This window comes from Zonotrichia albicollis, chromosome 12 (assembly GCF_047830755.1).
Source record: "Zonotrichia albicollis isolate bZonAlb1 chromosome 12, bZonAlb1.hap1, whole genome shotgun sequence".
In the NCBI taxonomy this organism is placed as follows: Eukaryota; Metazoa; Chordata; class Aves; order Passeriformes; family Passerellidae; genus Zonotrichia; species Zonotrichia albicollis.
The window spans coordinates 1,423,977-1,442,911 of NC_133830.1; the positions used below are offsets into that span (position 1 = coordinate 1,423,977).

The 18,935-nt window shown below is 47.0% G+C and overlaps 2 protein-coding genes across 5 annotated transcripts in view; one reads left to right on the forward strand and one right to left on the reverse strand.

The window, feature by feature from the left end:
* Positions 1-16,547, forward strand: part of SUMF1 (sulfatase modifying factor 1) — a 38,354-nt gene extending 21,807 nt beyond the window's left edge. The window contains exon 11 of one of the 2 annotated variants that reach the window (XR_012582315.1): positions 33-740. Coding sequence is in view for 1 of the 2 variants with exons in the window: in XM_074550324.1 (XP_074406425.1) it covers positions 16,503-16,532 (30 nt within the window). In the remaining variant the exon portion in view is untranslated. Of the gene's footprint in view, positions 1-32; positions 741-16,502 lie in introns of those variants that run through there. The other variant, XM_074550324.1, reaches the window with a different exon arrangement.
* LOC106629544 (histone-lysine N-methyltransferase SETMAR) lies at positions 2,845-5,930 on the reverse strand. Of its 3 annotated transcripts, none has more exons than XM_074550316.1 (2): positions 5,702-5,930; positions 2,845-4,363 (listed from the first exon to the last, which is right to left on the reverse strand). In XM_074550316.1, exons 1-2 carry the CDS (start codon positions 5,913-5,915, stop codon positions 3,519-3,521), a joined length of 1,059 nt encoding a protein of 352 aa, XP_074406417.1. In that variant the 5' UTR covers positions 5,916-5,930; the 3' UTR covers positions 2,845-3,518. The 3 variants fall into 3 exon arrangements, with proteins under 3 accessions (XP_074406417.1, XP_074406419.1, XP_074406418.1); XM_074550318.1 differs by having other exon boundaries at positions 2,845-4,316; positions 5,702-5,855; XM_074550317.1 differs by having other exon boundaries at positions 2,845-4,370; positions 5,702-5,815.
* Positions 16,548-18,935: the final 2,388 nt, after the last annotated feature.

The window sequence follows — 18,935 nt, forward strand, 5'->3', positions numbered from 1 at the left end:
CAGGGCTGCACCCACCCAGAGCCAGCACCCACCTGGGCAGGGCTGCACCCACCCGGGGCCAGCAACCTTAGCACAGTCCCTGGCTGATGGCACCACGGAAAAACCTGGCTGGAAGCTCCTGCTGAGGGAAGAAGAACCAGCACGACTCGAGAGCGCTTGGAGAACCTTCCTGTTTGTGAGCAACCTGGCCTGGGTGTTTGGGTTCAACTGGAACAAAACTGAGCAGAAACGTGCCAATCGTGTTTTCAAATACTGCTTAATCCCAGAATTAGGCTGGAAAAACCTCCAGAATTATTGAGTCCAGCTCTTGACTGATCACCACCTTGTCAACTACAACAGCTCCTCTTTAGACAGCATCTTTATTAATTAATTTATGTAGAACTTCTACACTCAAATGCAATAAGCAAAGACTTTATAAATTTCTAGACAGCTTTAAAAGAAATTCTAGGCAATTAGGAAATTCTAGGCAGCTTTGAGAGACAATGAAGGAGTCCAGAATGAGGGCTGGGAGCTGACAGCTCTCCCCACAGGCAGCTTGCCCTTTGTTACATTCCACTTGCAGTGAAAATCATGTCCAGAAATGGGCTTCTCCTGGGAGATATCTGCTGCTCTTCAGGAAGTGCCTTCTGCAGCTGAGGGAGATGATCCTCAGGGTGATGATGATTAAAATCTTGTACATATTTGAATAAAATATCAAGCATTTGTTTATGCCAAAGACTTTTATTGATGGAAAAACACAACTTCCTTTGAATTTCTTGGACACAGCGTAGGCTTATTTTAGGGACTTGGAAAATGCAATACTGGCCTCATTAGAAACTGAAGCTAATGAATGATTCCACTTGAATAAGAGTCATGGAAGTGATGGCAGATGGAACTATGAGCCCTAAGACCTAATAGGGTAAATTTCTAAACTGTTTTGTTGAAAAAAAAATTCCTCACTGGGAAGGAGAGAAATTTTAGCAAATGAGAAGGGAAATGGGGGCAATTAAAAGCAACCTCATTTGGGATCTGAATGTGACTGTGGATTAACAAAAGCCTTAGCACTGATGCTGGTCCTTGCCAGTGTTGTCTTTGCTGTAGAAAATTTGGTTTGAGTTTAATGCAAATCCATCACCTGGCAGCTCCTTCTGCAGTGGTTTCATGTTGAAAAGATGACACAGGAGAATGCCTGTGCAGCCCTTCACCAAACAGCAGCCTCCAGTGGGGTCCAGGTAAGCCCAGCAAGCAGCAAAATCTATCCCAGGACACAGCATGGTGTGGCACAATACTGAGATATTGATAATCATTATTGCACTCAGAGAAGAGAGGAGGAGGGAGGATGAAGGCAAGCTCAGAGCCTTGTGAGCTGTTTGACTGATTCATTGTGGATGAGCACACTGAGCTGTGAGGGGCAGACTGGGGCTCTGAAGGAGAAAGTGAACAGAAATTCAGCAGATTTCTGAACAGTCTATTTCTTTCCCAGTTTCTTGACAGGGAATTTTTTAGTAAGATTTTGGTGCACTCCCCCAGGCAGCTGCAATGCCAAGGCATGGTGGAGCATAGTGCTGTATGGAAAGAGGCCATTAACAACTGTCAGGATGGTTCAGAAGTCAATTAACCATTATTTTGTTTGTGCAAGGCCCTCAGTGTGGCTGTTCTGAGCAGCCCAGCACTGCTGCTGTCCTGGGAAGTTTGCTCCAAGCAGATAAGTGGGATCAGGTCCCTACCAGGAGCTGCAGCCCTGGCGTGGGCTGAGGGCTCGGATTGCAGGGACAGAGGGCTCAGCTGTGCTCCTGCTCTGGTGTAGTAAACCCCTCAGGTTTAGCCAGGGCCCCTTGGAGAATAGAATGCTGACACGGCGGCAAAGAAGTTTCCTGTCTCCAGGGACATCCGCCTTGTACCTTATCCCTATAGCCATGTAAGGCAATATTGTGTTAAACCCTACTATTGGTCACTTATGGTCACTCTAACACCTTTGCCATTGGTCAGGATTGGATCCAGGCCAAGGGTATAAAAGTAGCATACTGTACCCCTACTAACTGGGAAGAAGAAGAGCTGAGACCCTTCACAGACCCTACAATAAAGCCACACTCGTGGAACAGCCAGTGTCTTCTGCTTCTCCTCTCTCTACCGTCTGCTGGAGCCTTAGGCCAAGGGAAAAGCTACCTAGCAAGCAAAGCTGAAATCACAAGAGCTGCCTGATCACTAAGAGCTGAATATTCCCTGCTTGCTAGGGGCTGACCCGCGGCCTTGGTCTGAGAGCGAGCTGGCTTCTGGCACCCAGTGCCCTTGGGGACTGAGCTCTAGAGCTGTAACAGCTTGCATAGGATACGACCAAGCAAGGCTCATTTACTCTGGGGCTGTGACCAAGGACTAGATACTGCTCAGGGTGGTTGGGAATTTAATCTGCACTTCCTTAACTACTCAGAATCATGCCAAGTGCATACTCATAACAGGAAGGTAACAAACCGTGCTGTCATCCTGAAAATGAGGATTGCAGGTGCTGTAACACTCATCTTGAAACTTTGCTCAGGAGGGAAGAGGAAGTGGATTGGATCATCTGCTCCCAGCCCTGTGGTCTGAAAGTGGCTGGCTGAGTGCTGGGGAGTCCCAGATTGCAGAGATCCGATGGGAGCAGCCTCCAGGCAGGGGTGATTACAAAGATGGGATGTGGAGCTCCTCAGGGGCTGCTGTCCTGCACCACTTCAGCACAGCTCAATGGCAGTGAAACAGCCACTCAGTCACAGCTGCTTTGGGCAGGCAGCTGGAGAAGGGACACACCAGGTACTACAGCTACTCTTTGCTTTTACATCAATAATTAGTGGTTACTTTGCGTTGTGGAACAACAAAAAAAATTACAGCAAGTAATTTAAAAACAATAATTTAATGGATTTTAAGAACCTAATGCCTTTCTTGCAAGAATCATGGTTCATGTTGTTATTTTCTTGAGCCACTCTCAGTGACTTTCCTTTTATGGGCTACCCTTATAAATGGAACTATGACAAACCTGTTATTGTGTGTATTACAGAAGAATAATTCATATGACAGCAATCTTATTAGAGGTTGTTATGAACAACATTGTGTGGGCTACATTTGAGATGTCAGTGTAGTTACTCTCATTTACACTAGTTTAGGATTAGGATGTATGTTTGATCATGAGGAATGGTAACTCCTTTAGATACTTAGACTTTTAAGGTATAGATGTGTATCTGATAACTGCTGTTATCATGTCCTGTCTGTGTACAAGTGCCAGAGGTACAAATTCTTTCTGAAGGGTACAAACTGAGAATACAGCAAGCTGTCAGAGGAAAACCAGACAAAACCACCAGGCTTGGTTTATTCACTGATTTTGGAACATCTCAAAGCTCCAATAATCCCTTGTACTATCCACCTTGAAAAGGTTTTTCCATAAAATTAGTTCTTGAAACTATGTGTCTTTGCTGCTCCTCAAACGCCATGTGCTTCCTTGTTGGAGCAGAATGAGTTTGATTTAACTGCTGGAGAAAACAGAATTTCTGGGTGTGTTAAAGGCTGAAAGGCTACGGAGAACTCGCTGGTGTGGAGAAGAGGGAGCTGTCCCAAGGTAAGAAGGAAGCACACGTGCGAGAGCCACAGTAGCAAGGTTTCCTCAGGCTGTTCTCCTCCTCCGGAGCTTTGTGTTCTCTGCTGGCCCCTGGGAAGTTCCGGAACCTTCCAGAGTAATCATACGTGAGTTCCTCTCCAGCAGCAATATCAGCAGCTGCAAAAAGCGCCAGTTTGGGCACCATGGAGTCAACCCTGACGGGCACCATGAAGAGGTTGGGCTCACAGGAGTGGTTCAGGAACCTGCCCACGTTCCCGACGCGCGTGGGATCCACGAAGGTCTCCATGAGGCGCCCGTCGTGCAGGTGCTCCCTCACTGCAATGATGTAGTTTGGCTCCTGTGGGCTCTGCGCCTGGATTCTCCTCTGAGCCTCGGCAAAGCCCAGCACCTCCCCGGCGTACTCGCACACGAAGCTGCCCGCGGGGACGGGCTGCAGGGCGCGCACGCCCCAGCCCTTGCGCTGCGTGTGGAACACCTGCAGGCGCAGCCGCAGCCCCCGCTGCACCAGGCGGTTCTGGCAGCCCTCCCCGCAGCAGCACAGGCTGTTGCACTCAAACACGGGCCTGGAGAAGGGCTGCTCCTGCTCGTGCTGCTGCAGGGCCAGCAGGAGCCCCTGGCTGCTGTAGCTGTGCCCGCGGCTCAGGCAGGGGCACGCGGGCGCCGCGCAGGAGCGGCTGCGGCACGAGCAGCCCGGGAACGTCACCTCCGTGGGGTCCAGCTGTCCGTCCGCTCCGGCCACGCTCTCGGGGCTGTACTGCAGGGACACAGCAGTCAGAGCCACAGTGGTAAACAAGGCTGTGTCTGTAAACTGATCCCACAACAAAAATCGTGACCGCTTTGCTTTTCTGTCAACTGCCAACCCAAACTTGGCTGAAATGTTTGAAAGAATACAAATCAGATATTCCATATAGACCAAAAACCAGCTGACTGCTCCTCCCAGGGAGGTGGTAGAATCACCATCTCTGGATGTGTTTAAAAAAAGACTGGACATGGCACTGGGTGCTATAGTCGTTAGGGCATAGGTTGGATGATGATCTTAGAGCTCTCTTCCAACATCATTATTCTGTGATTAGTGTCTGAATTTGTCAAAACAACCCCCTGGCCACAAAAAGTGCTTAGCAGAAAAAAACCAACCTCATTAGACTCTACTATGTACGATTTTAATTTCTAGAGATACTAAAGATATTTATTTATGGATTATTTATTAGCAGAATTATCAAGGTATTGCTAAAGTAATTCTCCCCGCACTTCAAAATGCTCAATAAGTTACTTCTAAAGTTACTCTATAGCTCTTCAAGCCACAGAATTTCAAATACACAGTTATGTTAAAAATGAAGATACTTTTAATTTATCTCTTCAACTTGTTGCATGCACACTGCCTCCCAGTTCCGGTAGGAAATCAGGTTCTCAAAATTACACTGATGCCCCCAGCAGGTGAATGGCTATAGAACCACGGAGTGCCGAAAAACAAAACCCGACAGAAACTGCTGCATTTGGAAAGCAAGGTACAGGACAGCCAGAGGGTATTTCCACTCCCTCCTCAGCATTGCGCTTTATTTAGAAGCCTGGAGGATGTGCCATCACTAAATATTACACTTCACAGCAGCTTGTACCTGGCACTTCGGGGTGTTGTGCAAGATCACAGTGCATTTGCAAATTTCTTTTTCTAATAAGCATCAGCTTCTCAGTCACTCGGCTTCACTCAAAACCAAGTTTCATGTTCTTCAACCACCATTTCGGTAAAATACGAGCACACCACGTAATTCAGGGAGATTTGGCTCTACAGGGATCACAATTTTTTCTCAAGGCTTATTAGAAGCTTCTCCAATCTGGTTTGTATAAACTCTCTAACACCACTAAAACAAATTCCTAGGCATCCTGGAGCGACAGGACAAGCAGGAACAGATACAAACTAAAAGCCAGCAGATTTAGATGCGATATTAGGGATAAATCCTTCCGTGTGAGGATGGGGAGCCCCAGGCACAGGCTGCCCGGAGAAGCAGCGGCTGCCGCACCGCCGGCGGTGTCCGAGGCCCGGCCGGAGGGCCCTGCAGAGGAGGGTGTCCCTGCGGAGGGAGGTGTCCCTGCAGAGGGAGGTGCCCATGCCCCGCTCTCCTCCCCGGTGTCCCGCCCCGGTACCTGGAAGGCCGACGGGGCCTCCCCGGGCGGCCACAGCTCCACGGCCACGGCCTCGCTGCCGCCGCTCAGCTCCGCCATGCCCGCGCCCCGCCCCCGCCGCCAAAGCTCCGCGCCCATTGGCTGTGCGGGGCAGGTACCGCTCGCTGATTGGGCAGAAACGGTGATTGACAGCGCCAATAGAGGGCGGTGCCGTGTTGCGCGGTCCCGTCCCCATCGGGGCGGGGACTGCGAGGGAACCCCGGCCCGGCCCCGTTCCCGTTCCCGTTCCTGTTCCACACCGGCCCGGTCTCACCCCGACCCCGCTCCCGCTCCGGTGCCGCCCCGCATCCCCGGCCCAGGGATGCAGCCGCCCTCGGCAGGGTACGGGGAAATACCGCGGCATCATCTCTGGTCCCTCCCTCCCTACCCGAGGCTGCGCCTCCAAGTCGCGCTGCGCTTCGTGCGATGCGTGCGAAGTGCGCGCCTCAGTGGTCAGTGTTAATGGCAAACCACGAAGTTGTGTCAATTCCTCACGTGGCTGTCAATCTCTGCTTATTTTGAAGGTGTTTGGGTTTGCTTTTTTCCTTTTTTTCTTTTTTTTATGTGTCTGATGAGGGGATGGGGCTCCGAGCTCCCGTGCAGGGCAGGCAGTGCCCCATGCTCCTGTCCTGTGGATGGGAACAGCCAAGGTCATTGTCAAAAATAGGTTAGAAACTGTTGTAAAATAGTTAATAATTATTGAGCGTGTTCTGTTAAAAAGTTTGGTTGTTATATTGTAAAAGGGGATAAAAGGGTAGTTATAAGAAATACGGTACTCACCGTTATACACCTAAATAAAGTGCACTACTCCAAGGGAAACGAGCCAGCCTGGACAGAGCTGTAATGGCCAATCCAGCGCCTTAAACCTTCATACAAATGAAGGATCCCAACAGAAACCAATCCAAAGGGTCAGAAAACAGGATAAAAGGGGGCATCAGACCCACTGAATCCGTGCCCCTCCACCTGGAACAGGGGGGACATCGCTGCTCAGGGAAGGAAGCAGATCCAGCGCTGCAGCATCCTCGATGGCTGGGAACGCTCCTGCTCAGCCCACGGACCCCCCTAAGCTCTAGGCCTTATTATAATAAATGCTGAAATCGCTGTAGTACCAGGAGTGTGTTCCTGTTTTTTTACAGCTGGGGGTTATGGCTTTTGGCAGGACATAATCCAGCCAAATCAGTGTTCAGTGTGATGGGAGACACGAATCCATGGAAACAACTTGTGGCTTGGGATCACACACTGGTTTGGGTTGGAAGGGACCCTAAACCCCACCCAGTGCCACCCCTGCCATGGCAGGGACCCCTCCCATTGTCCCAGGGTGCTCCAATGCCCAGCCTGGCCTTGGGCACTGCCAGGGATCCAGGGGCAGCCCCAGCTGCTTGTGCCAGGGCCTCCTCTCCTCATAGACAAGAATTTATTCCCAATCTCTCATCTAAACCTGGCTCAGGGAAGTCCTGCCTGTGCAGTGTATGACATTCTTCTAAAGCATCTCACACGATCTCTTTCAGAGCTAGAAGCTGCTCCATGTCTTGGGGAAACAAAGGCAGGTGTGCTCCCCTGCTGGGGAGGGGGTTCCATTAGCTTTTGTATTGAGCTCAGGTGTTTTGGGTTTGAGGTTGATGACGCTGAGGCTGTTAAATCATTTCACCTGAAGCTGTTAAAGCATTTCACCTGAAGCTGAAGCTGTTAAATCATTTCACCTGCACGAGCCAGGTGTTTCCATTTGGAACTTAATTAGCACACCTACAAATGAGCCCCTGCCTCAGAGCTGCCCGTTAGAAGTTTCTGGAGTGTGCTTTGTGCTCCTCCAGGAGGCTGTTACTGTGGCTGCTGGTCCTTGGGATGATTACTGCCCTGGCTTTTCTGGCCCTTCTTTCTGCAACATTCAAGAAGTGGGAAGTTGTTGCATCTTTTGTTTCCTTCATCGTGCCTGGAAAAAGGACTTGAGCAGCAGCAGGGGAGTTGCTGGTGAGTCTGGACAATGAAATTTGTATTTATGGGGGATAATGGGGGTAGAGAGCTGATGTAAAGGTAATGAAATTGTTGTTTGTTGGGTAACTGAAAGGATTGTTTTTGCACTGGGGCTGTAGGAGGAGGGGAGGAACAAAAGAGGCATTTCTGGAGGTCTGTGCTTCTCAATGTCTGGCTTAATTTTGGGCAAGACTTTAATTGGTTTGAAGTTGTGCTGCTAGTGCTTTATTATTGAATGTGCATGGTAGAAGGGTTAAACACAGCCTGTGGTCCTGGGCTTGTCCAGCACAGCTCTCAGGGTGGCTGCTCTCACCCCAGGAGTGTGGGGAAGGCAGATCAGCTTTGGGAGAGCTGCTGAGATGCTGAGTGGTTGGTGATGCTAAAATGTGCTTCAGTTTAGGCTTTCTGTTATTAACGAGCTGACCTTTAGATCAAGGCACTGATTTGGCTGTTGGTCCCTAGTGCCAGATGGAATTCCCCACCGTTTTAAAGTGATTGCAGTAACAAGTCATTATTCTGTTGTAGAAGAAACAAGTTGCTTATATGTGTAGGGGAGGGATTTGGGAGTTCGCAAAAGGTCATGGAAAATCCAGTGTTTTCCTCCTCCTTATTTCATCTAGAGCTCTGTTGTGTTGAACTATGACTGGTTAAAGTGTTGGGAGGTCCAGGGTGGGTGAAAAATTGAGTGAAAGTTTTCATTTGTTATATAAAATTGTTGTGTTAGGACAGCTTAAAATGGAGCTGGAAGAGTGAATTGGAGGCAAACTTTGTGACACTGATCTGAGGCACCTGGGAGTTTCTTTGCAGTCTCTGGGATGAGACTGCAAATTGTTTTTATTACGCTATGTGTATTAAGCTGTTGGGTTTTCCCTCTATATAAATAATACTTTCCTCTCATAAGTAACTTTTGTGATCCCTGTCTACACTTTTTTGGATTTCTTAATATTCTTCTGAACATTAGAATCTGGAGGTTTGCCCTGCCTGAACTGGGAGTTTGTGCCTTTACCTCACTCAGGGTTTTGGTGGCTGAGGCTGTGTGCTGTGCCGAGCTCAGGGGTGAGAACCTGTGGCTCATCAACTGCACTTCAGGGAGGTGTGCTCAGAAACCTTGGTACAGTCCTGGCTTAGAGGAAACTGGATGTGAAACTTTCCTGCCCTTCTGGTAGGCAAAGATTCCAAATTGGTGTGGTGGAAATGAAACCAGTGAGTGATAAACACAGAATTCCACGTGTTTGGTGGAATTCTGGTGTCCCCATCAGTGCTCCTGGGGATGTGGTGCAGCCCTTTCTCCAGCTGGGAGCGTTGCCAGCTCTCCATCAGCTCAGCTGTGTCTCCCTTGTGCTGATTCTGGCCCCAAATCCTGGTTTCAGGGCTCTCCTAGGGAGGATGACCAGGAGCCTTTTGCTAAAGGCTGTTTGGAGGCTCCCTTTGGCTCTCTGGTTTCCTGTGGGACCAATCTCTGCAAGAACAAGGTAAAGCAAAGGGATCCCGTTCAGGGAATGTGAATGCCACAGGGGAACTCGTTCCCCAGCCCGGGCTCCTGCTGTGTGCTAACGAGCTGCTGGAACCCTCCCCAGGAAATGCAGGAAATGCAGGCTGCAGTGGGAGCTCTGGCCGTGGTGTGTGAAAATCCTGCAAGGAGAAGTTGAAGATCAGTTTATTTAAGCTTCTCTGCTCAGAGAGGGCTGACCTTGGAAAATGCTGTGTTTGAATAATGCAGTTTATCAAAATATCTCCAAGTGCTTCTGCAGAGAGAGATGAACTTTGTTTCCTTTCTTGTTCAGATAAGAAAACCGATGCAGAGGCACATGGAAGAATTTCAGCAGTGGTTGAGCTCTTGTTTATCACAGGGCTCTGCATTTCATCCTTTCCATGTGCTGCTCTTGCAACATTGATTGGGTAACAGGAACCATAAATCTCTTTGCTAATACACTCAGTCTTGACTTTGAGATGAGTACCAAAGTTTTACACACAATATTTTGTCACATCCTTGGATGTAAGCGGAATAGGTCAGAGCAATGAGAACAATTCAGCTCTCACCATGCAAATGGATTGCTCATTAATAGTAATATATTTCTGTGAAAATTAGTCTTGATGTGTTTCAGGTGATTGAACTCACCCCTATTTTGGCCTGGCAGCAGCAGGTGAGCCACATACAAAGACTGGATGGATCCCTGATCTGCTGGCTAAAACTGTGCTGGTGTTTGGCAGGGAATGTTTCCTGATATCTTTGTTAACAGAGAAAGCCACAGAACAGCCTTTCAGTTAAACAGGCTCCTGTGTAACAGTATTTCTTCAAAAGAGGCTCATTACCGAGTGAGACACAGACCTGCCTGCCAGACTGGACAAATTCCCTCCCTTTGAAGTGCACATCAAATTCCTCCCGTGCTCCCCATCTGCCTTGTATGAACAAACCTCCTCTGACACCGCTGACCTCTGGCGTTTCCCTCTGCCTCAGGGAGGTGGATTTGCACAGCACTCCCATCTTTTATGGGCTACACGTGTAATGGGCATTCAGGGCTGCAGGCAGGGTGTGAGTGGATGTCTCAGGGATGCAGCAGGCTCTGCAAGCTCTGCTGCCAGCCCTGGCTGCTGCTATCCCTCATGTGCTGCTGCTTGCCAGAGGGAGATCTGCCCCTTCTGCAGAGGAAATGGAGCTGAGAGAGGATCCCTGGGGTGTTTGTGGGGTGCCCAGATGAAGGGAGGGATGATGGATCTGACTCCATGGTCTCAGAAGGCTAATTTATTATTTTATGAGACTATATAATATTATAAGAATGCTGTACGAAACTATACTAAAAAATACAGAAAGGATACAGACAGAATGCTGAAAAGATAATAATGAAAACTCGTAACTCCTTATACCACCCCAATACAGCTTGGCACTGACTGGCCATTAAGTCAAAAACAATTCATATGAAACCATTGAAACAATCACCAAACTATAAAAATATCCAAATGTCTTTAGGTAAACAATCTCCAAACACATGCCAAAGCAGCACAACACAGGAGAAGCAAATCAGATAATTATTGTTTTCCTTTTTCTCTGAGGCCTCTAGCTTCTCAGGAGACAAATCCTGGGCAAAGGGATTGTTCAGAGAATGTGAATGCCATGCCCTCGTAAAGTTTTAAACTTACTTTACCTTTCTCCTAATCCTGTCTCACAACAGAAAGTGAGTGCATTAGTGATTGGCAAACACCAAACCCACCATATTCTTTAGTACATTAACAAAAAAAAAAAAAAAATTAAAAAAAAAATCTTAAATTAGTGAATGAAAACCACCAGTGTTTTCATCTCAATTGGCCCCAAAGGACTGTATTGATTCCAGTTCTTTTCTCAGAGAATCCAGATGTTTCCTTTTCTCAAGTCTCATCTCTATACCTCATGAAAGAGAGTGTAATGAAAATTTCTCAGGTTTTTTTAGCTTTCTTTAAAGTAAATAATTTAGCTTTCTGCTCTTGATTTCCCATCACTAGTGTGGCCTGGTGCCTGGAAATACTCTGGTTGGAGTGGTTCTTTTTGGGGTTTGCTGTCAGTTGAGAGTGTTTCATCTTGCTGCTGAAATTCTCTCAAGAACGGCTGGAATGCAACTCCTGCAATGCACAGGAGCCAAGGCAGATGGACAATTGTAACGCTTTATGGATAAATGGAAGGTTGAGTGAGGAATAATCACATTTATCTTGAGTGTATGTTAGGTCAGGCTGGAAAAAGTCTTTCTAGTTCTCATCACAGGTAGCATCTTGGTCTGAGCCTTTCCTTTATTAAATGATTTAATAGTAATAAAAACGGGGTAGAGTTTGGTTTTTTTCCCCACAAGCAACATTTGCTCAGTATATTACAAATTTTTCACTGTGATGGTTCTGTGCTGTTCATGCTTTCAAAAAGATTTCACATTGCATTTTTTTCCCATTTGCATTGTTGAAAAAGATCTGTTTGGAGAATAGAAATGTTGCTGATCTTGTCTTGCTCTCCTGAACTGTACTCTGACTTATATGAAATCCATAATTTTTCCTTGTTGGTAGAACAACAGAAAACATAAAGGTGAAACTAAAATAGGAATATAGATTAATGTTAAGTGTGTGTGCTGTGGTTAAACAAATCACTTAATGATTACAGAATAATAATTCAGTGTGGCCTGCAGTCAGACAGGATGCTTTTAAGGGGGGGAGGAGCTGTATGAAGAATGAATTATGTGTGTTTAATGTAGTATTTCACTGTGATAGTAAATCAATTCCTCTCATCAAATTACCCAAACAAATTTATGAGTGTGTATCCAGGGCAATTAATAAACCATCTTGCATGGGGCTGAGAGATGTAGTTTTGTGCTGTAACCTTTAAATACAATTTATCTCAAAGGCATAATGCTTAAATGCTGAATGTTCCTTCTCAAAGAAAATTTAGGAAGGGGGAAGAAAAAAAAGAAATAAAGTTAGCTTACGTAGGACTTCAGTTTTTTCTAAATTAATAGCTCTGAAAGGTAATTAATTTTGATGCAATCCCTCAATTTTTATCGTAGTGCTTTATGCAACACTTTTTTTGGGTGGCTTTGAATTGACAGCGAGTAGGTTTAGATTAGCTATTGGGTAGGAATTTGTGCTGGTGAGGGCCTGGCACAGCTGTGGTGCCCCTGGATCCCTGGCAGTGCCCAAGGCCAGGCTGGATGGGGTTTGGAGCACCTGGGACAGTGGGAGTGTCCCTGCCTTGGATGGGGATGGGATGGGTGGAACCAATCTGGGGTTCTGTGGAAGCATCTCAGTGCTGGGAGGGCTCCCAGGGCAGTGCAGGTGTAAACTGGGAAGGTTCCCAGTGCCATAACTGGGATCCAGGGGCTCTGGGCATGGGCAGGGCTCAGCCAGTGCCAGCACTCACAGCTGCTCCTGAAGGTACAAATCCAACCTAAAGCCACCGATGGGAGGGGCCGGGGATGTTTCTGGTGGGAAGGGAACTTTTGATTAACTTTTTAGGGATGTACCCCTGGGATGATCAGCCCTGCTCTGCCCTCCAGCAGTGTCCTTTGCATCCAGCCCCCATGAGCAGGCAGACAGGGAGTGAAGGCTGCTCCTGTTTGCAGAACATCTGGAGCTCTGGTTTTAGTGCAGCGTTAGCTGGGTTTGGAGGGTGTTGCATAGCAGGGACTTGAGTTCCTCTCCCTGTTACCAGCGTGAGAACAGTGACAGAACTCCTGTAATACAGACCAGCAGACGAATCCTTTGTGCCAGCAGTCTGTGTCACTGATGATTCTGATGCGGTTTTGGGGTGTCCAAGGAGGTGGTGAGGGCTGAACTGCCTGCCTGGCCACGCAGCTGTGCTCTTGTGGGTTACTCAGCTCTGACCACATTACATGGAATGTGGACACAGTGAAAAGCAATCTTGCTTTCAGAGGATTGTTGGTGACCTTTAAATTAGGGCTGGGAGTCTCATCATGAACTGCCAGGGCAGGAGACATGACTTACTCCCCTCTCCCTTGGAACTGAAAGGTTATTTTCACTGAAATTACCACTTTTTACAGAAAGGTCACATCCATATAGCTGCATCTCCAGGAGCTACTCAGTGACCTTGTTTATCTCCCAGTGTTTGCAACTTCATAATTCTGGGTGCTTTTTTACAGCTCTTGCTGTTGTCATCCTTTTATAGCATTGCGAGGAGCCGCGTTTGATGGGCTCAGTGTTGAACTGCTGCAAATTGTTTCTGATCACTCAGCTGGAATAATGGTAAATGGCCCTGGGGCCTGGCTTGGTGCTCTGCAGGAGCTGCTGTTTAAGTGCTGTCCCCCAAAATCCCTGCTGGGAGCCTCTGCTGTGGGGTGCTGGCTCTGCTGGGCCTGCCAAGGCTTTGGTGTGTATTTTAGTTGCTGACTTGCACATAGTTGCAGAAATCACAAATAAAATTTATAAGAGTCCCCCAAGTGCTGCTGGATTTCACTAGGACTAAATCCTTGAATTGTTTTAGGGGCTTGCTCTTAGACTAGGTTTTACAGCTCTGTTCTGAATAAAGCATCTCTTTTCCAAAGGCTTGACAAAGGTGTTTAGGAAGTAAAGAAACCCAACTCCCTGCTATGTAGGTTGTCACTTTATGTACTTGAAAGAATCAAGAACTTTGATCTATATTTTTGCCCATAAGTCTGATTGTGATTTGATCCTCTTTTAATCAAGTGGGTAAAATCTTGAATTCAGAGTAGTGGTTATGTGCTGCTTATATAAGCTGGCTTTAAAAATTACTCTTTTGTGGAAAAATTAAAAAGAAAAAAGGGGAGGGGAATGGGCTAGAGTGTATTTCATTTCTCAGTTTTGTTTTTTAAAGCCTGCCTACCATTAAGTACAAGTATTGAGTCAGGCAGGTGAGGTGGGTATTGACTCGTCAGCTGGACTTTGTCTGTTGTTGTTTGGCTGGTAAGAGAAACGTGTCTGTGTGTTTAGCCCCAATGTTTTGTTCCTGTTAATTTCGTGTTTAGTTGGGTTGTTCTCCGAGGATCTGCCAAGAGATGGCGATGCGAGGCTGCTCCATGAGCTGGGAGAGAGAACCTGGGAGAGAGAAAGGGCAGCTCTGAGCCCTGGGAACACCTGAGCCTTCCTCCCAGAGCGGCCTTTATCAGTTTGTGTCATACGAGCTGTGAGTTGAGAAAATAAGCGAAATTAGAATTTGTCGAAAATCTGCTTTGCAGTGCTCTGTCAGCTCTGGGAAGCTTCCCTTCCATCCTTAGCTTTTTCTGGTTTTAATTGAGTGAATGTGTGGTTTCTTAGCTGTGCACATCTTGTGTATTTTTTCATTTAATCTTGAATTTAATTGGTCTGAAAGTTTTAATATACACTCCAGTTATTCTAAAGACATTCTTCACTTGAAGAAAATGAAAGAATAACCTGTGTAAGAAGTGAACAAAATTCATAACCATTTGGAAACTAAACCTGAACTTGTGTGTCCTTCCTGGTGTCTGTTCAAAGGCATGGCTGGAATGCTGCTCTGTTCTCAGTGGGTTTGTGTCTGTTCAGCTCTAGTGCAGATGGCTGGCAGCAAACCAAGCACTGGTTGGTTCTTGGCCAGCAGGACATGAAAATGAGAAGCCAAACTCTGAGCAGGAGTCCAGAGAGGCCTGGCCCTGATCTGTGTCAGGGCCCAGCACAGCTCCATGTGCTGTGCTTGTCCTGCAGAGCCACATGGGGAGGGCTCAGCAAGGAGATGAGTGAAGGGCAGGGAAGAGAGGGCCAGAGGACAAATGACTCATCAGAGGTTCCCCAGCAGGATGTGGAGAGGATTCAGCTCCTTGGAGTGCATCCTGATCTCCCTGCCAGAGGGGCACAGCGAGAGCAGAGCCCCCAGAGCTGCTGCCCTGGCTCTCCTCACCCTGCTCCCTCCAGCAGGGCTCTCCTTCCCCTCTGCTCCAGCCCGACCCCAGAAAAGGCACCGGGAGAGCTTCCCCTGGCAGCAGCAGCAGCCTCTGGGTTACACCTGGGGTTGTATTTGCTGGGAAATGTCCTGACAGAGGCAGGAACGGCGAATCTGACTTTGTGCTCTCAGAAGGCTAATTTATTACTTTATAATACTATATTAAACAATACTATACTAAATATAGAAAGGGTACTTACAGAATGTTAAAAAGCCAATAATGGCAACTAGTGACTCTTTCTGGAGTCTTGACATAGCTTGGCACCAATTGGCCAAAATGTCAAAATAATTCACACCTGAAACCAATGAAACAATCTCCAAACACACTCTGCATGTGAGCACAACAAAGGAGAAACAAATGAGATAAGAATTGTTTTCCTTTTTCTCTGAGGCTTCTCAGCATCCCAGGAGAAAGTCCTGGGTGAAGGGATTTTTTCAGAGGATGTGAATGCCACAACCTGGTTTTACAGAGGAGCCAGCGTCATCTCCAGCATTAAACACCTTTGTCATTTCTGTGCTGGGGGTGTCAGAGCAAATCTTCCCTAAATTCCTGTTCCTTGGGGATGATGTGCCGTGTGCTGTGAGGGTGCAGTGCCCCATGCCCTGCAGCTGGGGCACAATGGGCACTCTGTGCTCAGCATTTGGGATCTCCCTGCTGGGATTATCTGCACATATGCCAGGGTGGCAGGGGCTGAGTGATGGCAGGGCAGGGGGGCAGAGGGAGGAGAGCCTTTGTTGGGGGTGTCTGGGTGGTGTTTGCTGCCAGGGATGGATTATTCTGTAGGGGCTGAGTTTTGTGCACGTGCCTGGACAGTCCTGGGGCTGCTCCTGAGTTTTCAGTCGATCCCTTCATAAACCTGAGCTCCTGGGAATGCAATGAGTGAAGCATATTAGTGTTACCATCACAAATTTAGTTTGAGTGTTGAGAAACTTCTAAGATTAAGGGGGAAAATTAACTCCAGATTATAAGAAAACTGAATGCAGTTACCAAGGGGTTTTGGCCATCTGTCAGCATTGTGCCTACATATATATATAAATGTGTGTGTATATATATAATCTCCAACTTCTCCAGTCACTTTGAAAATCACTTTGTATTTTATCCCCTTCCATGTATTTTCATGGAGTGCTCTGTTCTATACCCAGTTAAATCTTACACTAAAATCTGATTAGTTTACGTTGCATATTGTATATTCATCCGTTGCTTTATTTTCCATATATGCTCAGGATATTTTTGGGGTTTTTTAGGATCCATTCTCACTTCAGAACTTTTTACTTCAGGCAGCAGTTAAGGGGTAAAGAACAAACAATCCCTTGACCTAGTTATGGAACTAAAGCCTGCTAAGTGTCCACTGGTGGGGAGCCTCCTTGCTGGAACCGTGCATTCTGATTCCTGATTGCCTTTGTCTTTCCATCTGTCCCTCTCCTCTGCAGCTCCTGCTCTGTCTCTCGCCGAAGCTGTGATTGCTGGTGTGTTTTATTGTGTGCCAGACTGCTGGGGACTGGCTGCTGACTCCTTTCTACTCTGCTGCTCCACTTTTGTTCCCCCGGCTCAGATCTGCCGCTCTCAGTTCCTCTCTCCTGCTCTGACAGACGCTTTCCTTCCAGGGAAAAGACTCTGACAAGATTCTTAGAGAAAGAAACAAAGCCAGAATAATTTTTTGCATAGGATCTGCTTTTTCCTGTGGCCTTTTATCTGAGTTTGCTCTTGTCTTCTACCTTCACAATGTCATTTGAAAACTTTGTGTTTCCTGTAGTTCTGGTGCATAATCTTAGTGTGATGTGGGATGTTTTCTGTTAGGGCTGAAATACTGAAATACCTTTTTTTTTTTTTTCCTGGCTGTGATAATGAGCTGAGCAGTGCTTTGAGCTGTTTGCTGGATTTATTCTCCCCACTCCTGCCCTCCATCAGGGTTGTTCCCTGCTCTTTGTTGTGGCAGCGGGAATGCAGAGCAGCCCTGCTGGGTTGTGCTGGGTTTCACTGGGCACCAGCTCGAGTGCAGACCTGGCTCTGGGATTCTCTCACTGAACACAGACCGTGAGGGGCTTTGTGATCCTGTGCTCCGAGGGAGGATGCTGCTGAGGGGATGTTCCCAAAGTGACTCCAGGATCCAAGTACAGACACCAGCTTGGGATCACAAAATGCTCGTGTGCTTGATTTTCCTTCCAGTCACCTGAGAAGGATGTACCTGTGATAAAGGACTTGGACTGAGTAGTTCATGTCCATATGGTAAAGGAATTGGACTAAGTAATTCATGTCCGAGATGCATTTCTTTTTAAAAAAGGAGCTCAGAACTTTCCACTCTGACAGTGCTTCCCTCTTCCCACACTCCCACTTTCCTCTGTTTTCCCAGGGGCTTCTGAAACATAATTAAATTCTAAGTAAACTTTTCTATCCCAGTTGGCACCCAGTGCTATTGACAATATAAACAAAACTCACAAATTGTTTAATGCAGGAGAGAGAGATAACAAAGAGGGGGGAATACAACCTGCCTTGCTCACAGGGGGCTGCAGGCAGAAGTTTTGCATTTCCAGGCTCCCTTAGTGCAAACCCAGCAGTTTTGGGCAGGTTCAGTTTGGATTTCCCTCGCCATCAGTCACAAATGCAGCTCTCCCTGAGGGAGCGGACTGTGGGATGGAGTGAACTCTGGCTCTTGGGAGGCCAGAATGCAGGAGCTGGGGCACTTCTTGGCCTCAGAGGCTGCAAATTGGGTCTGTGGCTATTTAATGGATCCCAGCTATGGTTTTAGAAGAGAAAATTGATTGCCTTTATCCCTGGGGTCCCATGGCAGTCAGGCTCTGGTGGCAGCTTCTGCTGTGCTGGCAGTGTCTGTTTGTTACAGCATGAGGAAAAGAGCATTATTTCATAATAGGTACAGGTTTCCTATTTTCTGTCAAGCACTTGGATGCTTTACAAATGACAAAATAGTTGTTGGACCACTTTAATTGGTTAATCACCATTGATTCTGTTAACAGAAATGGATCTCAGATGATCCAAATATTCCTCACTGAGATCAAGGGGGTTGTGACAGTTGATACTAGCAGAGAATCTGCCACTGAGGGACATCAGGCTGGCTGTTTAATTACAGGAATTAAAATATGTTCATATAAACTTGTTTGTGAATGAGTTCCCATAATTCACTGGTTTTGTTTCACTAATTTTTGAGTAGAATAATAAACGAATATTTTACTTGAATCAAGCAAGATTTGTAGCCTAGTGCTCAGCACTGTAATGTGCAAAGGACTGTTCAGCATTTAAACGAAATAGGAACTGAATTAGTGAGACACTGAGCTTTAAAAAGGGAATTTTCTGTGTGTGAGGTATCTCTGCTTCCATGAAGACATCTGGAATTTCAGCTTACTCTGCATATCTGGTGGTGTGGAACAATTTAAAGCATGTTATTTTTGAAATGTGTCAGCTTGCGGTGGCACAGGAGAACATGATGACATTGCCTGTGACATGATTTGCAGGCTGAAATTCTGGTGGAGCAGCACCTGTGCTTTGGGATGTTTTAAATCCTTGTAATTAGGGCTGCTCTGTAGATGGAATCATTTCCCTGTGGTGTCACTGGGTGAGATGGGGATGGTGCAGTACTGAGTGCTGGACACTTCCTGTCATTGCTGAGGAAAAGCTGATTTTCCCTTGTTGGATCTAAGTCCAGCTTGCTCAGACTTGGGGTGTTTGATGGAACTTGAAGCCAAATCAACTTCCACCAGCTTGTCTGCTGAATGAGAAATGGAAAACTGCTTTGAGTCTGACAATTGCCGTCTCTACCAGGCTGTTCTGCCTCTGAAGGAGGGCAGCTGGTGCAATGCTGCTGGAATTGCAGCTTCTGGGACAGGCTGGGAGGGGGTACCAGCAGGAGT

Coding starts and splice junctions, on each gene's coding strand:
- LOC106629544 (XM_074550316.1), bottom strand. CDS start 5,915: ATGGGGACGGGACCGCGCAACACGGCACCGCCCTCTATTGGCGCTGTC. Junction 4,364..5,701: donor AGGCCCCGTCGGCCTTCCAG/GTACCGGGGCGG, acceptor ATCAGTTTACAG/ACACAGCCTTGTTTACCACT.